At 31.4% G+C, this 19,764-nt stretch overlaps 2 protein-coding genes across 2 annotated transcripts; one reads left to right on the forward strand and one right to left on the reverse strand.

Moving 5' to 3' along the window:
- Positions 1–16: 16 nt before the first annotated feature.
- On the reverse strand, positions 17–19,487 carry LOC109598424 (uncharacterized). The gene is made up of 12 exons (XM_020014337.2): positions 19,225–19,487; positions 2,837–3,042; positions 2,517–2,779; positions 2,349–2,453; positions 2,140–2,295; positions 1,868–2,081; positions 1,588–1,815; positions 1,336–1,531; positions 1,119–1,283; positions 895–1,064; positions 479–844; positions 17–422 (listed from the first exon to the last, which is right to left on the reverse strand). The coding sequence occupies exons 2-12, from the start codon at positions 2,901–2,903 to the stop codon at positions 343–345; spliced, it is 2,010 nt and encodes a 669-aa protein (XP_019869896.2). The 5' UTR covers positions 2,904–3,042; positions 19,225–19,487; the 3' UTR covers positions 17–342.
- Positions 5,276–5,730, forward strand: LOC109598423 (trypsin inhibitor). The gene is made up of 2 exons (XM_020014336.2): positions 5,276–5,458; positions 5,513–5,730. Exons 1-2 carry the CDS (start codon positions 5,347–5,349, stop codon positions 5,689–5,691), a joined length of 291 nt encoding a protein of 96 aa, XP_019869895.1. The 5' UTR covers positions 5,276–5,346; the 3' UTR covers positions 5,692–5,730.
- Positions 19,488–19,764: the final 277 nt, after the last annotated feature.

A 19,764-nucleotide genomic window follows, 5' to 3' on the forward strand; every position in this document is an offset into this window, starting at 1 on the left:
TTATTTAAAATGAAACTAAGGATATTAATTAATTTATTGTAAATCTTAAATTACGGTGTCACATATAAAACATAAATTACATAAAAAACGTCATAAAATATCTCATTTATATCTTCAACAAACAAAACAATATCAAGCAAGGATTTACAAGAGTATAAATTACTAAACATCAAACTTACTACATAGAAAAACTAATTTGGAAATTAAATCTTTCAATTGATTTAAATCCCAAACAACTGTGTTTAAAGCTGCTCAATATACAAACTGTATTTTATACAAGCCGGATGAAACTTAAAGATTAGATAAAATCGTATGTTATACATACGAATTGCAACTTAGGCACTAATATCTAAAGTGACCCTTTCTGGCTTTGCCGTTGTGATATACTCTTAATGGCGTGTATGAACCATTTCCATTCATATCTAAAAAAATAATGAGTGAAAATCTAGTTAAACAGTTAGGTAAACTATTAACTTACTTTGTACCACAGCTGGTGCGGGATCTGGGGGCAGCTGAGTGGCAGCCGCGCATTTTGGTTTCAAATAGAAATGGTAAGTCAAGAAGTAAATGATAGCAGTAATAGCGGCGGCTACTGTGAACCATTTGTGGACGCAACTAAAGTTGTCCGGATACTCGGAATAGGCTATGCTGCCCAAAAGAGCACCGAAACAACGACCTAAACAGAAGTGTGTGATAATTGGAATGGCTTGACCACAAGCAGTCAATTTTCTTGGTATTAAATGTCTGAAGTATAAAACGGCAGTGATGTACATTAAATGAAGACTGAAGATTTCCAAAAACTCAAACACCAGTAGCACCCAGGCATTTGTTGTTACAATTAAACCTGAAACAATGTTATTAATTACCACACCTTCACAAGTTTAGCAAATTTACCTAAATGATGAATGATGTAGTTGACAAAGCAGTAAATGAGAATGTTGGAATGTCCGCAATAGTCAACAATTTTCTCAGCCCAGATGAAATACAAGATGGCGGGGAGTGCTGCAATGGCTATGGTCAAACCAATGAGTAGGGCTTCTCCGTCCGCAATCTTTTCCACGCGCCTACAAAATACTCATTGAAAAATGTGTGTGTAAATTGTCATTAATTTACATTACCAAGGTAAGAATGCATCTATGGAGTTCCAGAAGACACCCAACAGAAGTAGCACCGTACTTAGCGCACCTATCTCCAATCCGTACTTTCTGACAGACGACATAGGCAGAGCTAGAAGGCCGCATTTTGTGTGCCACCACCATTCAGGAGGACTCAAAGGCATTTCACTACGAATTAAATTAATAAAAAACCTTACAAACATTTAGTACTAAATCTTACCCATCGAAGAGAATCAGAAGGGAAGCCAACAGCATAAGAACTGTGAAGCAAATCATGGCGTCCAAGAATCTACCATCGGCAACCCCTCCAATCAATGGTGCAAAAATACCGAAGCCTAGAGCACCTGCAGCAAATTGTTTACCGACGTCACCGCGTCCAGTTGAAGTTTCCCTTGTGGCAATTACCACAGCAGTCGCTGAAAGGGTCAAATAATATTAGTAAAATTGACGCGACAAACAGGTAAATAATTACCAAGGAGGGCAGCTGCAGCAGCTGGGAAAATATCGGCGACCGACCGAATGAAAAGGTACAACCAGAAGCTGATGTTGTCGTAACCGCATTGTGATCTTTTCAGCAAACTGTTGGTATTGTTGTAGGGATCGTGTATCTCGCAAACCACTATGGGATGGCACTCGTCCTGACCGTGATTGGTCAGATTCTCGACGACTTCGCTTGTAATGCGACAATGGAATTTATCAGCTGCGAAAACAAAGCTGTAATTTTAATAGGTAAATTAATTGTGCCTGGTTACCGAATGGGTATCTGCAATAGTCGGCTTCGGATTCGTTGCTAGGGTTGTCTATGTGCGGGGTCAGACCAATTTTGAAGTCTATGGGGTTGGAGTATTCCGTGTAGACTTCGCATATGGTTTCTTTTTTGTCGTTCTGATAGCACATGTGGGGATGCGGCACTATACCGGTGTATTTCCTATTGCTGGAGTAATCTTGACTGTATAAATTGCTTACCTAAATCACAAAATAGGTTCTGTAACTGTTTATTTATTTAACTTATATTTGGACATACATCAACTTCTGCTCCTTCATCTCCGCTGTTGTCGGTGTAATCGTTGTCATCGTAGGTACCTTCAGTTTCGTCTGGGTACGCTGTCGTAACTTCACCAGAGTATGTAGTCGTAGCGTTGCAAGCAAACACGCAGTTCTTCACCAAAACCGATCCTTTCTAAAATCAATCCTATTACTGATGATACAAATACTATCTACGAAGGGTACTACCGATGATCCCCAGTTGTAGCAAGTCCTTTCAGCCCCGCATCTGTCTTGAATGATGAAGCCACCCTCTTGGTCACAATAGAAGCTTACATTGGGAGGAGATCTGATCTGTAACCGACAATAAATTAATTAATTAATTAATTAGCTGTGGTAACTATTAATTAATCTTACAATTGGTGGTATCACCATCAGTAGCCAATAGAAGATCGTTCCGATGATGAAACACAAGGCGATCATGATCCGGAGGTACCTTCCGGTTTTGCTTCTCTGGTTTCCACCAAAGCCTCCGGCTAGTCGGTCGGCCAAAGGTGCGGCCACCAAAGGCCCCAGCACCGCTATCAAAGGAGCTACAACTGATACGATCACGGATTCATCTTTGGACAAGCCTATGGCGTTCATGTGAAGAGGTAGGAAGGGTAGAAGACTTCCTAAGGCTAAAATCAAATCATAATTAAATCATCTAAATAAATTATCTCGATAATTTTACTTACCTCCAAAGAACAGGAACAGAACACATTTTAGGGTGATTAAGTTTTTATTTATATTAAAGAGATTCATTTTGAATTTCAATCAGTCAAATTCTTCAGTCGTAAAATGTAAAACGCTAACTGTATTCTATCGATGTATGATAATGTACATTTCTATTTCTTCCTGGATTTCTTGGTCATCTGTTCTGTTGGCTTCGCAATAAGGCCATCTGGAACAACAAAATCATTTAAATTAGTTACTAGAGTTGGATGAATCGATACATTTGCGTGAGGCCATTCGAAGGACTCTTATCGTTTTGTATTACGTCACCATTTCGACATTTAAAAATATTGTACCCAGTTACAGTAAATGTAGAAAGAGCGCGAATAAATTAGCATATAGAATCATGTTTATTTATAAATATTTGTAAGCCTTTTACAGATACATTTTTGAATATTCCGTTGATGATTTTTATTATATTTAAATGTCGCCATCAAATATGGCACGTGGTGAACGAACCTTAATTTATTAAAATAAATTAAATATGATTTGAAGAAACTATTTGTGCAACTTTGTATAAAAAGTAAAAGTGTTAGTTTTCACAAACAATAGTTAAAATGACTTGGTGACGGTTCTCAGCTTGCAAAACGTCTAAACGAACATACCACTAAACAAATATCGTCTAAACAGTTCAACTGTAAACTAATATACTGTTAAAATTCAAGTGTTTCTAAAACCACGAAACGACGAAGTGTTTTATTACCATCCAATAATATAGAAACAAAAAAATGTGTCCAACATGTTTTGGAAAGGATCAAATTAGTGATATAATATAATGTTTCCGTTCGCTTAATTAGCCTTGAGCCGAAAAAATTATGCAATAAATCCACTTTGGAATAACGGCCATTAACAATTTAATGAATTCACATAGGCCATTATCCCATTGTGAAACTGGCTTTTTTGACGAAACCATCTGCCTGATCTCGGAGGCTCGTCGATTCGAATTTTTCTGTCTGAATATCTGGTTCAATGAGTTTGTTTGTTTAACTTATTGATTTCTGCGTTGAACAAAGCAAATAGTAAAAGAAGAATGTGTCCCTTCAACCAAGAATTAATCGACAAACGACGCGACTAACTAAAACTTATCACACAACAGTCTAAGAACGTTAATTAGAAGATAAAATACAAATTGACAATGTAAATGAAATAAGATTACAAATAAACGATAACCCACGCTGTTGTGGTTCATGTGGCGTTCGTTAAAGACAGTTAGTCATTTTTGTAGTAAAATTAACCCACGTATGAGTATTCAAATGTGGCAACTGTTTCTTGTCAGACTAATAACTGCATAATTCATAACCGCAGCTTCTTGGAGACGTTGGTGGTTTCCCCCATTCTGCGGTGGCAGATTGCAATTTCATATTTGTTAATATTAACTAGCGGCTAATTGGTTGTTGTACAATTACACGTCATATTTGGTCAATTGTAATGAATGCATGAAGGACGGCTATTTTAAGTTTATCGTACTAGCACTTAAAAGTAAAAATTTACGGTCGTGACACCAACAATTGTTGAAGTCAATCACGATAATTAAGTGCGAAGATTTCTCAGTTTTTAAATTGTTTATTATTTATCTTAATTAAACAAACACACAAAACTTTTTTAGTTGTTTCAGCAGTGAAATAATAATAAAGTCAAAGTTCATCAGACAACAATTTTCCTGCAATAACAATCCGATCATAACATGTCGTTTAAAATAACAGGCTAGACAAAGTAAACAAAACAACTACAACTACCGAATGTGAAATACATTTTGCGTGACATAATTCGGAAAACAAAAATAAATTAGATTTACTAATAGAGAGTGATGTCACCAAAGCCGCATTATTAAACGTGGGCACATGCGTCCTCAATTTATAAGGTTCAGAAGTACCAAGCTGGTTCACTTTTGTTCAAACATTTCCTTTTGTTAGGGCGCTAAATAATTTGAACAAAAATAAGAAATAAACCACTAGATTCTTCGGTGAAGATGTTTTTGTTTCTATCACAACACTGCATGAATAAATTATGTCAATGTTTGAGTACTGTCAGTCGTTATAAAATTTGAATAATGAAACCTTGTAATATGAAGGTTTTGATAGTTCTGGTATCGTTCCTCACTGTGAGCTATTTCATACTTCTGTTAAAAGCAATTTCTGATACCCTGGAAGAAAAATTAAGAAATTCATCTTTTGTATAAAACTTCAGGTCAGCAACAACCAAAGATAACTCAGGCGATATTAACGAAACTATTCATGTAAGAACTAATTTCTCTCACATAAATTCTTCGAATATATTTACGAATTAGATTATTGTCAACCTTTTAGGTATTTCTGTGCGTTACTTAAAAACTTGATAACTTAAAAAAGATAATGGTTTTGTTAATTAAGTTAGGCATAAACATAGATAAACCTCAAGGGGTCAGCCAACAATAACGATATATAAACACATCCAATCATCCACCCAGTATTAGTCGAACTAAACAAATACAAACATGCTCAAGTACTTCGCCATTTTCGCTATTATTCTGATCACCACTCAAGTTTACGGTGGCAAACTTTTGGACGACCAACGTGCAGATGAAACTGGACCCTTCACTAAAGCTGGTAAGTTATAAATTTGCTCAACGAATTTTGGGCCTCATTAGAAACTTATTTTAGACTGCACCAAGAAAGCTGAACAGGAACCAGTTGTTTGCCGTGGAAGTTTGGTTGCCTTCACTTGGGACGACAGTAAAAAGGAGTGTGTGCAAACCAGGTGGAGTGGTTGCTACAAAACCAGGAACAACTTCCAAACGTTGGACGCTTGCAAAAAGACTGCTGCCATTTGTAAATACTAAATGTTTGAGATTTGAATAAACGCTCGTTTAATTTAATAATTTGCTTTTTTCTACTTGTAATTAGTTTTTTTTTTACATTGTTAGAAAAATCTGTGCATCAAACAGATGGAGTTATGTCTTCCGTACAGTAGTTGATCACCTAACTGTACATCCAAGAAATTGTGATCATGGTAAATTGGAAAGGAAAACCTTGACAATAAATAATGATACAACGAATTATGAATTATTATTTTGAATTATTTCAATCGTTCTTTTTCTATTTCTAATTATTTTTTTTAGATTGTTAACACTTGGAAAAATAAATTGGATAGTTTCCATGGCTTTATGAGTTTTACTGAAATGTCAAATAATTGATATTTGTCATCTATAATTATGAAGAACTTGAAGCAACTCGTTTACAGGTTAATAGCATTGGTTATATTGGTCATCTTGTTGTGTTTATATCTACATTTTCTTAACGCCCTCTCGAACCATTTGGGATTAAAGTTAATGAAAATGCCTGGAATCAGATAAAATGGGGCCAGCATCTATGAGTTCAACGACGTTTTCATGTTAGAACATGGTATTTACTGAACTGTAACATTAATAAATAATTTTCATTAGTTTTCTGTTTTATTTGACGTGTATTAACAATGCTTTGATATTAATATATTACTATAATAAATTGGAAAGGAATAATTGACAATTCACATAACACCTAGTTTTTTCAGATAATGTTGGTAAAAGTGTAGAAAATTTTATAAAAATTATAAATATAAATGCAAACATAGAATTATTTCATTAATATGCAGCTTGTTTTTAAAGGAAATTGGCTATTAGCATATCCTAAATAGTGTTTTGGACGTGAATTTCCTGTTATTGGATAAGAAAACTTTTATGGTGGCAAGCCAAGAATGAATCTTGATACATGTATCTTTTAGCTTTATCTTTGTATAAGTTTATAATTTGATCATGATTTGCAAAAACAACATTGTTTCTTTTATGAAACAGAAAATAAACAGCTAAGGTCAGGCTAACAATTATGTTATTTATATAAATTTATTCATGTTGACATGAACTGTCATCGACGGCAGAATCACAATTATAAAAATCATCATTTAAACAATTATTTCACCTTATGGTGCGTTAATCCTTCATTACATTTCCAGTTTCCACTTAAAGCTAATCTTCGTACCTAAGTTGGCAAGGATGAAACTTGTTAATAAATGTTAATTACTTTCGGCTTTCAGTCATGAAAGTGTTAATTGCAGAAATACAACGACAATATTTAGATATAAAACGTCTATTAACAACACAAAAATATTAATGATAATAACTAATCAGGATCAAATATCAAGAATTCTTACATCTGCAAATTATAAAACTTTATACATTTAAAAAAAATTAAAATGGTACAAACGTTCAATAACAATGATAATTAATTTATTTATTTTATTCTTTTGGACACAATGTGCTTAGAATCGTCAAGTGTTGCTGAACACCATAAGCAATCTTCAACACATTAACACCAAGCCATCAAAGCCATTTTCAGAAATCCCATTGCTATATAAAGTTAGATGATAACAAGCATCTTTGATTTAATCACCATTATTAACCGGCATAACATAAAGCAAGTTAATTAATCGTACTTATTGGTCTTCGTCGTTTCGAACAATTCCTCATCCGTATACGGCACCCACGTGCATGTAAGAGTTCCAAACGACAATGTATTTACTACACAACGGGTACGTGTATGAATTTGAACGCGAATGTCGCCAGGTGATAATTAATAACAATTTCCTGTTAGCGGCGAACTGGTTTGGATTTTTAAAACGGTCTAGGCTTGAGAACAATACGTTACCTTTCTTGAATCGATGTATATGGATTAAATAATCGATCAAGGACGTGGATAACACGTAATTTAGGCTGCGGTGTGAATTATTAAATTTCGGTTGCACGCTTCAGTGGTATAAAAAAAAAAAACAAAATTCGTTTAGGTGTGACACAGGAACTGTAATTTTGTGCAATGGAAAAAGTAATTTATGTTGTTGGCTCATAATTTATTTGAGTAAATTTGGAGAAGATGCCTTAAGTAATTAAGTAGATAATAATCATCCTGAATCTTCGTAGGACATGGGCTAGACATTAAACAGCGTTGAATCAACCAAAAGAAACAGTCTTCATGCAACGAATTTCATTAAAAAGTTGGACACATACATTAATTGGGGATAACAAGAATTACCAATTGTCTTCTTGCACTTAACGCAAATGAGCTTTTTATTGGTTGTATTGTCACATATGGCAAAAAATGGGTTAATTGCGACATTTCTCTTCAATCTGGACAATGGGTAGATGCCGGTAAATCTGCAGAACTGTACTTAAAGGTCTCAACGCAAGAAAGAAAGAGTTTGATGACTGTATGGTGGTTTGGGAATGGAATTTTACATAATTAGTACCAAACAAGAGGACAAATGGATAATGAGACTCTTTGCTGCTTACTCAAATATAAGTTGTTTATTAATGGAAATGGTGTTCTCCTTCATGACAAGGCATTGGAGATTCAAAGGAAGCTTCAAAATGTTAAAGGGAAGTTATACCTCGTACATCATATAGTCCTTATATTTCTCCAATTTTTTTATTTGTCATTGTTCAATATTTAATGTAATTGTGAGGAGGTCATAACTGAGGTTGACCTTTTCTTCAGTTCTAAGAACTCAGAATGTTTTTCTTGAGACACGATTTGCTTGTGGAACCTTGGCAAAAAATTGTAGATTATGATGATGATCCCATTGTTGACTACAAGTTATTCTTAAGTAAGATATTTTAAAGATAAATGTTTAAAAGTCATCTACTTAATATATGTGTATCTAGTTTTAAAGATTGTAGAGTCAGAGACTGAATAATTATCTGCTTACACGAAAGGGTATAAAAGGAATGAGTTTAACCTAATTAGTTTAAATAATTAACATTCCTTCACATGTAAGTTGGGTCAAAAAGTCAACGATTCAAACCTGTAAATATTTCAATAAAAATGTTAAGCCAGGTATTGTGAAATAACGCAGTAAATTATGACAGTAATTATGTATGCAAATAATCATCAACCTAGTTTCAACAATCGCCTAATAACAAAATCAATAAAACACATCCACAAAGTAGAAAATTGAACGTTCACGTTCAGTTGGGTGTAAGATGATAAAAACACGATCGAATCGATAATCTCGTTATTATTTTCTGCCCGGAGACTACGCGCCCTTAACGTCGTCCACTTTTAAACAAATTTTATTGCCTTCGTTCGGTGGCGAAAATGGCGTCGTGAAAACATAAATTCAGGGACCATATTAAAGTTTATCGTCATATTCTATTTTTCCACGGACGTAATAGTAACTTTTAGAAATGGCGTTTTTGTTTCATTTCACTTTGCGTTCACGCCACAACATTAAATTGAATTAAAACTGGTTTTAAGGCCAGGTGAGTTCACTCGTAACATTACATCATACCTAATTCAGTCGTCGGAGTTCTTCACGTACAAAGTAGGACAGCACTTTAATTTAACTTTTCCACGCGTGTACTCTGTTTGATACATTTTTTTTTTTTTGATAAATTAATTGGACTTTTGAGGCACGACATGCACGTCTTTTTGTGTGGTGGTGCTCTCTGTAATTTGTAAAAATTGCAAATGTGATAATTGGATGGTGCAATATATAAATTTGTAACTGGGAAGGTGTAATTTAAATCTGACCTAACAAAAGGTATTCATCAAATCAGTTGGTGCATGAATATGAAACTCTAAAGAACAGTTAACTCTCAAAATAACACGGTGAAAGTAAAATAAATTTTAATGGTGGGATAAAGATGAACCGTTAAAATTTTAGATTGGTAGTTTTAAAAATAACTTGTGGAATGGATTAACAATTTCGTATCTTGCAATAGATTGTTATTGGAGACTCTAAATGTTAATTAAATCGATATTTTCCTTAAAGCTTTTTCATTATTTATTTTATGAAATATATCTATCTAATTTTATTCTTTAAAAAATAACTTTATCTTATGGTTTTTTATTGCTCCCTGTGAGTCTAAATCGGTTATTTACTAATTGCCTTTTGTTTATTATGATTAATCAATCATGGTCGAAGTGAAATTGTAAGAAAAATTATAATTCATTAACAAGAAAATATGGCCAAAAGTTTGGGGCTAATAAGTCCATGAAAAAAATTGTATGAGTTTGAAATTTGAAAGAAAATGGATAACTGGATAATTAGTTCAAAGACTGTGAGAAGATGGTTAATGGATGAAGGTTCGCTTGACCCCAGACCCACAGATTTCTACTAAAAATGTCCATTTTTGACTTGTTTGGGATAACAATTACTGAACCATAGAATAGAGCAGACGACTAGTTTTTAGTGACGAGTTAAAATTTAATTTATAAAAAAATGGTTCTGCTTATGTTAAACATTCTACAGAGACAAAACTTCACAAAAAGTTTGAGATGACCACAGTGGTCGTAAGTCATCATTGTTAGCTCACGTCAGGAGGAGAGGTTAGGAAAATAAATTTGATAGTTTCCATGGCTTTTTGAATTTTACTGAAATGTCAAATAATTGATATTTAATCATTAATAATTATGAAAATGTTGAAGCAACTCCTTTACAGGTTAATAGCATTGATAATATTGGTCATCTTGTTGTGTTTATATCTGTATTTTTTTAATGTTCTCACGAAACATTTGGAATTAAAGTTAACGAAAATGCCTGGAATCAGATAAAATGGGGCCAGCATCTATGAATTCAACTACGTTTTGATGTTAGAACATGGTATCTATTGAACTGCAACATTAATAAATAATTTTCATTAGTTTTCTGTTTTATTTGACGTGTATTCACAATGATTTGATGTTGATCATAATAAATTGTAAAGGTATAATTGTCAATTCACATACCACCTAGTATTAAATAAGCAAATATTGGTAAAAGTACAGAAAATTTCACAAAAATTGTAAATATAAATGCAAATATTGAATTGTTTCATTAATATACAGCTTGTTTTTAAAGGAAATTGGGTATTCACATTTCCTAAATAGTTTTTGGACATGGATTTCCTGTTATTGGATAACAAAACTGTTATGGTTGCAAGCCAAGAATGAATCTTGATACATGTATCCTACAGTTTTAACTTTGTCTAGGTTTATTATTTGTATTTCCCAATTTTGATCATTGTTTGCAAACACAACATTGTTCTTTTTATGAAATAGAAGATAAGTGGCTAAGGTCAAACTAACAGTCGTGTTATTTATACATTTATACATTTATACATTTGTAGTTTATGGCGCCTTAATCTTTCATAACATTCTTAGTTGGAAGGACCAAAGGATAAAGTCATCGAAGACACTTTCAAATTGTCTATTTTGCCTTAGAATCCTCCAAAATCCTGTTTTCAAACAGGATAATGCCCGACTACTTTACAGTGTTTTCAACATTTCGTTGTAAATTTTTGGCCAGCAAAACCTGTGGTTTTATCATCCAATGAATACATGTGACATTATAGATTAGGAAATTCAGTAAATTCAGTTAACCAGAATAGATTAATTAACTTAATATATGCACTTTTTAAGCCACAAACCATTTTATCAGTAAAAAATTGTCGAAAACAAAGTAATCTGGTAGTTTCCTTTGATAACTGTTTGTAAATGATTCAAAGGAAATTCGAGATAAAACCGCAGTCTATTTAATTGAAGTCCGTAATCAAAATATTTCTATAAATAAATATTACCGAAGAATGAGTAAGGGTCACTTCCATTTATAATTTTATGGTTAACTGACAAGAATTATTGGTGCAATGATAAATGAATAAATCGTCGAGACAGACTATTTACATTTAGGTGCTATATTTGAGACCGGTGAGGAAAATCCGTGACATCAGTTTAGGGAACTGGATGCCATTATCTCGACACCCTTCTATTCAAGGATTTCGTGCGAATTATCAGCTGTTATACAGTTATTCACCCTAAATACCACCGTAAAAGACAGATTTTTAGGTCTTACAAAATTCAGTCTTTTTGTGATTTTGTGTATAATTTTTCCATACATATTATTTAATACATTTTATGGATATATTTTAGAATTAATTATAGCTTTTTAACACATTCACAGAAACTAAAATAAGTGGTCTGTAAATAGAATTATTGGTAAATTTCAAGGACTTGTTTTTTACACAACTAATAAAAATAAATACTGTTCTTTAAAAAAATGATTGCCGTTTTATTTTCAAGTCACAACAACTTTAAAAATAGCTCTTGTAGTGGTCCAAACCAGATGAAACACAACAAGGAAAACGTCATTTCGTCGAACCTTAATTAACTTTATCCAAAGGAAAAAAAGAACAAGAATCCGTTTCAGTTTTCTGGGATTATTGTCGGTAGGGTTCAATTTAGTGCTTCGGTATTGAGTTGAATCAATAACAATTGTTTGTGTTGGTTTGATTGACGGTCCCTAATTGCGATCTCTCTTGTCACCCTTCGTATTTCATATTTCCACGACCCTTCTTTGGTTTCAAATTAGACAGTGGAAAAGGTGAAACGATTTTGTCTGATGTCTCGTTCAAAATTTAAGGCCCCAGGTAGAAATTCAATAAATGTATTTATAAAATCTTATTTTTATTTAGACATCACTCCAATCCAATCTGATCCAATTGAGAACCAATGAAACTGTTGCCTCAACCCAATTAATTTCTAATTGGCGACGCGATAATTAATGGATCGGACATTGATTGTTAATTACCCATTTATAATTTCCTTAACAATGCAACCAGCGTATGAGTTATTGCTACCGATAAAACAATTAGCATTGAAGATTACAATGATCTTAAATGGCATCAACCGCATTATTAATTTACTGTCAGTAACTTTTAGTACTTTTTCTTATTTTCAGACTTAAAGTGCCCTAACTTTATAAAATTAGCATTGATTTTAAAAGACATAAACCACAATTATGAGTTATTGCAATATCCCATTACTCTCAAGACACAAGATATCATCTATCTTAATGCGGCTAATGGCAGGACGTTTTAATTGTAATTTAATGTTTTCTGTCTCCATTCCTTTATTTTTTCATCTTGTTTAGCGCACTGACTTGTAACGTAATATTCGTTTACTCCGCAATTAGTTCTTTCTTCCGTGCCAATGGATACAAACTGAGTATTAATGAGTTATTAACTGTACGATATTTTTAGAATTTTAAGTGGATATTTATAATTTTCTTAGTCTGCATAACACAGTGTGAAAATGATCTTGACTCATTCCGGCCCCCGGCCACATGAATATTCATCATCCTTCCCAGATACTTGTGAGCAACCACCTGAAATGCACCAAATCCACTCGAAATTAATGATTCACCTCAAATGAGAATTAGTGAAATAATCAAACCACAAATGAATCACATTCCCAAGCAGTAAAACAAACTGGATGCGTGAGCTTTGGCAATAATAAAAAAGCAATTTGCCACCCCCGAGATTCGACCTTTAAAACGGCCCGAATGTTGTGTGAACTGTTTTCTTTGTTCTACCTCGGTTCCTGTAGAATTGCGTGTCAAAATGAACGCTCCGTCAGTTCTATGTTCACCCCACTGTGACTCCGTGCACACACTTTTGATGATTCCATTATAATTCAGATTTTTCATATGATTTTCACAATAAAAAAATGTTACCTGTGTTATATTGTCTATTTGGGGATTGATGGGTTAGGTTGTCTATTGTGTGATTATGTAAATATGTTTATGACATGTGAAACTGGATATAAAAATAGTGTGCGTAACAAGCTTTGTTGTGCCTAAGTAGTAAATAGACCGTGAATATTTTATAACTTTCAGCAGTATATTAATCATCGTTAATCACAAGATGCTTCATACTTGGTTCATCATGCAAATTAATAATTTTAGATAACTAGGTAATGATTAACAGCTTTCATTCAACTTATGAGATTTAAGAGTCCGAATCTTATTCAGAGACTTTAAATACTATTTAATATATTAATTTAGTAAATATTAGGAATTAATTAGGAAACTATTAGTGAAACTGTAGGATAGCAGAGAAATTGATGTTCCAATATTGGTTCAGACTGACAAACAACGTTCGTAAATGAATTTATCGATTTCATTTCCAATATCCAAAGAATTGCTACATCAAGCTATGTCTGCTAATCAAATGGAAATTAATTCTGTTCGTATCACATGTAATTGATTAGATTAATGTTTAATGTACAGTTTGGGGCAATTGAGTGTAATAAATGATTAAAAATTCAGAAAAAGTAATGAATATATTGATCAGCATTAGTGTTTTAAATCATTAACGTGTTAGGAGGATGATCGAGAGACTCATTGACAATTTAATTCTGATATACTTCATTCTATGTCGTCTCCAGTTAACGCTGGAAGTCCAATGAATGCTTTGGAGGATGAACTTCGAAGTCTCTTGCCTATGATGTTCCACACGTGTTCAATTAGTGATAGGTCCGGAGATCTTGCTGGCCATGGCAACAATTTTACTCATATATATTGGAAAAACTCTGATGTAACTCTCGTAATATGATTTCGACCATTATTCTGTTGGAAAGTTAGTTTTTGAAGGGTCCCAAGGTACTACTTCCTGGATATATCGCTGTGGGGTCAAATTATCTCTATAGAAAAAAAAGGGGACTAACTACCAAATGCAGAGACACCCATACCATAACTCCAGCTGTTAAAGGTACATATTTCCTCACAAAAAATTGTGAAGCTTAGCTTTTGCCTTCTAACACCTAAGATACTCGACCATCATATATGGCCAAACAATGTCTGTTAATCAGCAAGAAATTAATTTTGTTTGTGTCACATTTAATTAATTACAAGAATGTTTGATGAACTGTTTGGATCAATTGAGTGTAATAAAGGATTAAAAATTAAATATAATTAAAAATAATGAATATATTGATCAGTATTATTGTTTTAAAACAATAATGAGTTGGGAAGGTGATCCAGACACTCATTAATTTCGTTCCATGCCATCTTCACTTGAAGCGGAAAAGCTCATCAAAGACTTCGGAGAGAAGGATGAACTTCAAAGTCTCCAGTTTATGATTTTTCAGACAAATTCAATTTAAATAGTTACATATTAGATTTTCTTTGATTATTTTCATTTTAACATTTATGGCTCATAAAAAAAGCAAATTGAAATAAATCCATCAACACATTTGTATTCCAATTTTCTTATGTATTTTTAATTGACGGTCTTTACGCCAATTTAAACTGATTATTTGTACAGGTTGCACAATTTATATTTTATGTTTCGGTACTAAACCAAAGAATTTTCAAAAATTTAACGGCCCATAAAAACGCAATAAACACTCGCAGATCTTAACTCATTTTAATGTACTTGGTAAACACAGGACGTGAACGTTTAAACAATCAATATGTATCTGTTCACTTTAAACCTCGTTTCAATTTTGTCGTTTTGATTCGTTTATTGATCCACCATTAATAATTTATCGGACTTGCAGGAAACCGATTTACAAGCTTGTTTTAGTTTCTTGCCTTTGAATAAATAAATACAGTCCGAATACTTGTACAATTTATTTCCGTCTCTTATTAAGAATTGTTTATTTAAAGTCGTGAGCGTTCACATATGGTGGTGTGTTTTACAATAATCCACGACATGGGCTCCATTTTCCAAAACTAAGTTTATTATTTTTTAATTAAAAAAAACTGTAAATAAATAATAACGTAGGATGAATAAGGAAGTGATCGTGTAAACATAATGATTTTGATCTGCTCGTTTAATTAAACGGACAGAAACGCAAAGGAGAGACGCGAAAAACATATGGTTGAATAATTAGGCGTGGTGGAGTGTGTAATACGAATACTACGGTTGGAAGTACGTGCGAAAATGATAATTCAAAAGACACGTGGGACCAAGTTGAATGGTCAATATTAGCAACATTGAAACATTTTAATCTATGACCTCATTGCACTTATTTAGGAGTTTTAAAAAATAAATTGTCTATTATATTTAAAAATTTTATCAAATTTTCAAATTTGAATAAATTGCTTTATTTATAAATTCTATAAACAATTATACATGTGAATAAAAAATATTTAAAATGTGAATTAAAAAACTTCAAACAAAATGTTATATATAAAGTTATTTCTTAAGTATGTGATAAAACTTTAACAAATATTTTTGCTATTATGAGGTCAAGATTAATAACTCTGAAACAGTTTAATCAATGATCTCATTGCCTCCATTTAGAAAATTTGAAGAATCTGTTTAAATTCATTTGAAGATTATATTTGATGAAAGGAAAAAAGGTTTCTTAATAATTGTAATAAAGATGCAATTGTTAATAAAAACTTTTATAAAAATTAAAATTTAAGTGAAAGAAAAATTACTGTCATTCAAAATATTTAAAGTTGACTTAAAGGACTTAAATTAAATATTTTTTTTTATTTTATATTAAGTATTGTTTTAATTTACATAACTTATTTTTTTGTTTTTCAATTTCAAATTAAATATTATATTTTATTTTTTTTTTAATTTTAAAGTATTTTAATTATTTTTTAATTTTAAATTAAATATTTTATTTAAATATAAATTATTTATTATTATTAATTTTTATTTTTTTAATTTTAAATTAAATACATATTTTAATATATTTCATTTTTTATTTTAAATTGCGTTTTTCTAACTTTATATGTCATATCTTAAAAATAATGGATTAAACAACATGTGACAAAATTGAGAATAAATAAAAATAGTTGTTAATCTATAATATAGGATATTCCTCAAAGATATTAAAAAATTTAACAAGTAGTCTTACTTTTATGAGGTCAAATTTAATTACACTGAAACAATTTAATCTATAATCTCACTGCCTCTATTTGGAAAATTTAAAAAAACTTTAAATTTAGATAAATAAATTATTATTCCAAATTTTACAGATTTCTTTAAAACATATGTAATTGTAATAATATTACTGTCATTAAGAATATAATCTAAGCTTATAAACTAAAAAATTTTGAACAAAACTTTTACATAAATATTAAATATAACAAACTTTTATAAATTGGAAATTTCATTTTCAAATATATTCTTTAAAGTTGCGATAAACTTTTAACAAACATTCCCGCTTTGATGAGCCAATAAAAATAGCAAAAGAAAAAACAATTTCATAAGACCATTAAAACGTTCGTTCTGAAATCCCGAAATCGCCGTTCCACATTTTGGTTTATTATACGGTTGTCATCCAAAAATACGCATTAAAAATAGCCGGTTGCCCAATAACAGTGACATTTGACACTAATGCCATCATCGTTTATTTTTAGCACCGCGACGCTCTCGACTTTTGAAAATCGCGCGCCGTTTAATTCGCATCTATTGTTGCAACAGAAAATAAACTGAAAGCATTAAGGTTTTGTGTTTTTGCCCGTTAATACGTTTCGCATGTTACCGCGTCGAATTAAAAGTTTTCGATTCCCAGGTTACCGTTATGAGTTCGTGAACGACGACGCTTTTGTATGGTGGTAATGCATCGAATGGATTTCCTACACGGGCAATGTTCCTGGAGAATTTAATATTGTATTTGGGACGGTCTAGTTTTTGATTAATTGTCCTCATGGCAACCTACGTTGTATACAAAAAACTGTACATTAATCGGGAATATTGTGGGATTGGAGTCGATTTTATTTTATGGATTTTTTAGCAAGATGGGTCTATTAACAAGATTTTCAACATTTTTACTATTCGACTACATTATCTTATTTAAATATTCAACAATAATAAATCTGTCAAGTAGTTAGCTGATTGAAAAGATATGTAGTTATTTTCAACACCTGTAAATTTTATGTACCGGGTAACTAATTTTCAAACAAATTATCAGTAACTAAGATACGTTATTAGTAATTATATTTGTCGACTTTGACATAATCACCTGTGAAAAATACTATTTTCCACATATTTAAAAAACAAAATTATTAAATATCTCGAAATTTGTCAGTAATATCTCTAAAATTATCAAAAATATCGTTATATCTTAACTGAAGATAATCATAAAATATATTTTTTTGGAAAGCATGATTTTTTTCTGACATTTTAACGGTAAAAATAATTATTTATTTTATTTATGTTTCTAAAAATCAAATTTTATATTAACAAATACACAAAAATTGTAACAAAATTACCAATTTTTAAATAACTTATTAATGACCAATATATAAATAATTGTATTTGTTATCTTTTTTGACATAGTCATCATAAATATCGTTATATCTTTACTAAAGATAATTTAATATATCAAATCATATATAAGATAAATTCCATTTGAAATATATAAAGATTATCTCGAAAATTTATTAAGATATATATTTTTGAATTAAATAATCAAGTAAAAAATGTTTTGTTTAAAATAATAATATTAATAAATTTTTTGAAATACGTTGATTTTAAGGTTTTGAGCACATAAGACTTTTCCTATCTGATCTGGAAATTATATATAGAAGCCAAAGAAAACAAATCTGAGAACAAACATTCAAACATTTTAATTCTATTCATATTTTAGTGCATAGAAAATATTCAGGAATACGGTTGAAGAATTATTTTCTTTTGTTAGTAATATATATTACAGTTTTATCAACATATTTATTATTTTCCTTTTTAAGTTTTTTTTTAACTACAATATTAGACTAAATTTAGATTTTTTTTATACTAATATATATATATATATATATATATATATATATATATATATATATATATATATATATATCATCATATAAAATAAATATTAAAATATTTATTTAAACACATCATATTTTTTAAATTTAAGAGAATTAATTTTCACTGTAACAACAGAAAATTCTATTGTCCAAATTCATTGAAATTATTATTATTATTTCAAATTCATCCATTATGGATAAAATGTAGAAAATATGTCTGTTTTCACACTCATTTGAAATTTATATTCAAATATTTGTAAAGTGAGTATGTACGGTTCTTGAATACTTAAACATGCATTAATCAATTAATATCTTATGTCAACATCTTGGACATTGGATTACTCATGTGTAATTAAAACTATGAATGAAAACTGATTTCTATAGGCAAAAAATTTAACAATTTTTAATAATTGTAAAAAATCGACTTATAAAATATTTAATAAAAATATCTAAATAGGAATTACGATATAGCTGAAGAGAAAGTTGACATACCATAATCAACTACTCATAATTGATAATTTAAAAATTTGTTAATATATTAAAAATTAAAAAAAAAAAAAATTAATATTTTGAAAATCTTTTAATTAATTAATGGGTTTATTTTGAAATAATTTGACGTTTCTGCAATGACCAGATGGTGTCCAAGTTGATCATAAAACCGTCCGTGGCTTATTCAAAAACCAACAACCTCCAGCTATTGCAAAAGTTTATCGATCAAAATGCAATAAATATACGTCCGCAACACAAAATCCAGTTTGCCATTGAAATATATGCCATAAATATTTATAAACCAACGGAACAACAATGCGAGGCAACTTACTCGGATAAAGACGCAACAGTAATCCCTTTTGGATGCACGGCACCACACAATACAAAAATCAAAAAATAAAAAAAAAAACAAAAATCACACAGCACGTTATTCCCTTCACTTCGCGTCGAACGGAAACGGTCGAATTATTATTTCAAAAATATACTTTAAACATTAAAGTAGCGGTCCGTGAGACACAAACAGGCGGGACGCGACACCAACAAAAGCGCTGCGTATTCGTTCAGGTTGCGACAGCAACTGGTGTGTGTGTGTGTGTGTTAGTCGGATCTCTCGTTCGGTCGACTTCCCTCCGACTAGTTTTGTCATATGCACCAGATCATCACCAAGAATACGGATTCGTCGGTTCAGAACCGGCTATTTGGACGGCTGGCCACATTGTTGTGTTTTTTTTTTCCATTTTTTCCTTTGGGCCCTGCCAAAAATTCGCTTGTTTACTTCCTCGGGTGCAGTTTGCAAATGGCGATTTGGAGTGTTCTTGCTGAAAAAATGTTTCGTCTCTAAAATCACCAGTTACGTGAATCATAATTATAA

This window comes from Aethina tumida, chromosome 7 (assembly GCF_024364675.1).
Source record: "Aethina tumida isolate Nest 87 chromosome 7, icAetTumi1.1, whole genome shotgun sequence".
NCBI lineage: Eukaryota > Metazoa > Arthropoda > Insecta > Coleoptera > Nitidulidae > Aethina > Aethina tumida.

Coding starts and splice junctions, on each gene's coding strand:
- LOC109598424 (XM_020014337.2), bottom strand. CDS start 2,903: ATGAATCTCTTTAATATAAATAAAAACTTAATCACCCTAAAATGTGTT. Junction 2,780..2,836: donor TCTGTTCCTGTTCTTTGGAG/GTAAGTAAAATT, acceptor ATTTGATTTTAG/CCTTAGGAAGTCTTCTACCC. Junction 1,284..1,335: donor CTTCTGATTCTCTTCGATGG/GTAAGATTTAGT, acceptor TTTAATTCGTAG/TGAAATGCCTTTGAGTCCTC.
- LOC109598423 (XM_020014336.2), top strand. CDS start 5,347: ATGCTCAAGTACTTCGCCATTTTCGCTATTATTCTGATCACCACTCAA. Junction 5,459..5,512: donor TGGACCCTTCACTAAAGCTG/GTAAGTTATAAA, acceptor AACTTATTTTAG/ACTGCACCAAGAAAGCTGAA.